Genomic DNA, 3,260 nt, shown 5'->3' with positions numbered 1-3,260 from the left:
GTCCAGGCCCCTTCCCTCAAAACAGTACAACTCTGGGGGGGGGTCACACCACACTCACCCCCCTCCCATCCTCTTCACCCCCCTCCCATCCTCTCCCAGCAGAGAGTAGCCAGGCGATGCTCCGCGCTGCAGCTTCACCAGACCGCCCCTGCCGCGCTGTGTCCGGGGTCAAACGCTGCTGTAACCCCACCCCACTGCTGCCAGGGCCTCCCTGTGGCTCTCCTAAAACCAGAAAAATAAAGGTAGAGTTGAACACCTGGGTTGTGCTTTCCTGTGCCTCTCTGTGATGTGCCCCCCCCCCAAGGAAATAAACATTGGGGATGGTAATTTGATACAGTGAAATGAGGAGGGGGAGGAGGGAGGTAGGATCTTGTCCCCTCACTAAACCTGGATGGGCAGGAGCACCCCCAAGAACGCTGGGGCTCATTGCCTTTTCCCATCCCCATGTGAAAGGGATTCAGGTCCTTCCCTTGGAGATAGTGAGGTCATGTCCTGCACAGCCAGCCAGGATGGAGGCAGAGGGGGCTCAGCCCTCACCCTCCTGCTGGGTACAGCAGGGTCCCCAGGGGCCAGATTGTCTTCTCGCTCCACTGGGCCACCATGTCTCCCCCAGGGCCCTCCCCCCAGCCAGCACAGACACCCAGGGAGTGAGTTGAGAACAAATGTGCTTTATTGGGGGGGAGATGCAGGTCAGGGAACAGGGGGGCCAGCCCCATAACCCCCACTAAGCCCCTTGGGGACAGGGGCAGAGGCTCCAATTCTCCCCCCAGCAGCTGCCTCCCAGCTTCTCATCAGGAAGGAGGGGAGAAGAGATCATCTGGGGAAATAATCCCCAGAAGGGCAGGCACAGCCTTGCCCTCCCCTCCCGCAGTCCCCACGGTGAAGGGGAGGGTGGGTGGAGGAAGAAGTTTCTCCTGCAAACCGCAGCAGTTTGGTGGCCAGTGTCACTCCCAGCACTCCCGAGGAGGGCAGGAAGGATCATCCAGGGAGTTAATATCGGGGCTTAGCCCTCGCTGTTGATGGCCGTGCTCTCCCCATGCAGCAAACCCTCCCCTTCAGGCCCCCCACTGGTCTCCAGGTGCCCCCAGGGCAGGCGAGTGAGCAGAGGTCGGTGCAGGCCATTGTAAAGAGCAGCACCCACCAGCAGCACCCCAAAACCCAAGATCTCCAGGCCATGGAAGGTCTCCCAACCTAAGGCCAAGCTGACAGCCCAGATGACAAGCGTCCGGAGGCTGTCCAAGACCATGCGAGTGGTGGCGCTGATCTCCTTGGTGACACTGATGCCAGCGAAGTTGAAGAAAGCAATGCTGCTGATGTTCCCCAGCAGGGCCAGGGCAATAAGGGGACGGTGGCCGATCTGGCAGAAGGCATCCAAGGCATCTTCCAACGTCTGGCGTGGATTCCCGCTGAAGCTTCCTGCTGGGATGTAGTACATGGGCACCAGCAGCAGGGCGAGGATGATAAAACCAAAGAAACCTGGGTGGGACATCACAGGATCATTCTGGTTGGAAAAGACCTTCAAGAATCACCCAGTTCAACCCTTAACCCAGCACTGCCAAGGCCACCACTAAACCATGTCCCTCAGCACCACAGCTACAGGGCTTTGAAATCCCTCCAGGGATGGGGACTCCACCACTGCCCTGGGCAGCCTGGGCCAGGGCCTGACAACCCTTGCCAGGAAGAAATTGTTCCCAATATCCAATCTAACCCTCCCCTGCCACAACTTGAAGCCATTTCCTTTTGTCCAATCACTTGTTCCTTAGGAGAAGAGACTCACCTCCCTGGGCTCCAACATCCTTTCAAGGAGTCGTAGAGAACGAGGTCTCCCCTCAGCCTCCTTTTCTCCAGGCTGAACACCCCCAGCTCCCTCAGACTTGTGCTCCAGACCCTGCCCCAGCTCCTTTGCCCTCCTTGGGACATGCTTCAGCCTCTCATTGTCCTTCCTGTACATGGGTGCTGCCTGTTACCCGTTCCTGCCCCATGGTACTTCACATCTACCCTCAGCAGCACCCCCTGTGCAGCCTGCAGTGACCCCCTGCTCCCCTGCACACAGTAGCCCTCCCCCGGCTGGGTTTGGGGGATCTGCCCCCCCGGTGATGCTGTGACAGACGTCGTGACAGACCTTCAGTGCCGACAGCCTGCAGCGGGTGCACATCATGCTTGTAGACAAACTTCTCCTCCAGCACCATCTGGATGGCAACAACCACCTGTGCCATGACGATGAGGAGATCACCTGGGGGTGGGGAGAGAGATGGGGGAGAATGGAGGGGACAAGGGGGAGAAGAGGAGCAGGGGGAGAAGAAGGAGAGGCTGAGCTCCTGTTACACAGCCCACCAGAGGGGCAGTGCAGCAGAGCCATGCCCAGATTGCCCATAACAAGCCCTGTGGGAGATTATTCCCTCTCCCCCCACCCCCAATGACCATCCTGCCTCCCCCAATGGCAACCACATACCAGTTATCACCTCGCTGAGCTTGTGTTTCTGATCATGGGTGCTGTGCAGGTCAGCCAGCCCCACCACCACCAACCCCACAATGGTGACCAGGATGCCCAGCCACTGGCTCAGCTCTAGTTTGCGGCCCAGGAAGGCCACGGAGAGGAGCCCAGTGAAGATGATGACAGACCCTCGCAGCATCTGGAAGCTGGAGGCACTTGTCATGTTCAAGGCTACATGGGGAGAGAACAGATAATGGAATAATTGAATGGTTTGAGTTGGAAGGAACCTTAAAGATCATCTAGTTCCAACCCCCTGCCATGGGCAGAGACACCTCCCACCAGACCAGGTTGCTCCAAGCCCCATCCAATCTGGCTTCAACACTTCCAGGGATGGGGCAGCCACAGATTCTCTGGGCAACCTGGGCCAGTGTCTCACCACCCTCACAACAAAGAATTTCTTCTTCAGATTCCATCTTAATCTCCCCTCTTTCAGCTTGAAACCGTTCCCCCTCATCTTGTCACTAAATCCCTTACAAAAAGTCCCTCCTGCAGCCTGACAGCGGCCTCCAGGGATGGCCACGTTCCCACAGGGGGGACAGAGGCAGTGTCCCTGTCCCCAGCACTTACCCACATACATGATGCTGGTTCCCGTCATGTCGCAGAGGGCAGGGGGCAGGAAGAGCAGTGGGTTGAAGGGCTGCGATGGGGCCATGCTGGGCTCCGGCCTCCGCCTATCCCTGCACACTAACAGGTAAAACACTCCCAGGCAGGAAAATTCACCCAGAAACATGCCCACAGCCTGCAGGAGAAGGTAGAGTTGAGGGGG

The 3,260-nt window shown here is 58.3% G+C and overlaps 1 protein-coding gene across 1 annotated transcript in view; it reads right to left on the bottom strand.

Annotated features, from left to right (window-relative positions):
* Positions 1–1,003: 1,003 nt before the first annotated feature.
* The window catches only part of SLC35F6 (solute carrier family 35, member F6), an 8,820-nt gene continuing 6,563 nt past the window's right edge, over positions 1,004–3,260 (bottom strand). Inside the window, exons 3-6 of the mRNA XM_010002212.1 lie at positions 3,062–3,233; positions 2,453–2,665; positions 2,123–2,233; positions 1,004–1,476 (exon numbers count right to left, since the gene is read on the bottom strand). Coding sequence (XP_010000514.1) covers positions 1,004–1,476; positions 2,123–2,233; positions 2,453–2,665; positions 3,062–3,233 — 969 coding nt within the window. The remainder of the gene's footprint in view (positions 1,477–2,122; positions 2,234–2,452; positions 2,666–3,061; positions 3,234–3,260) is intronic.

Source organism: Chaetura pelagica, unplaced genomic scaffold, assembly GCF_000747805.2.
Source record: "Chaetura pelagica isolate M959 unplaced genomic scaffold, ChaPel_1.0 scaffold107, whole genome shotgun sequence".
Lineage (NCBI taxonomy): Eukaryota > Metazoa > Chordata > Aves > Apodiformes > Apodidae > Chaetura > Chaetura pelagica.
This window is presented reverse-complemented; position numbering and strand designations above follow the sequence as displayed.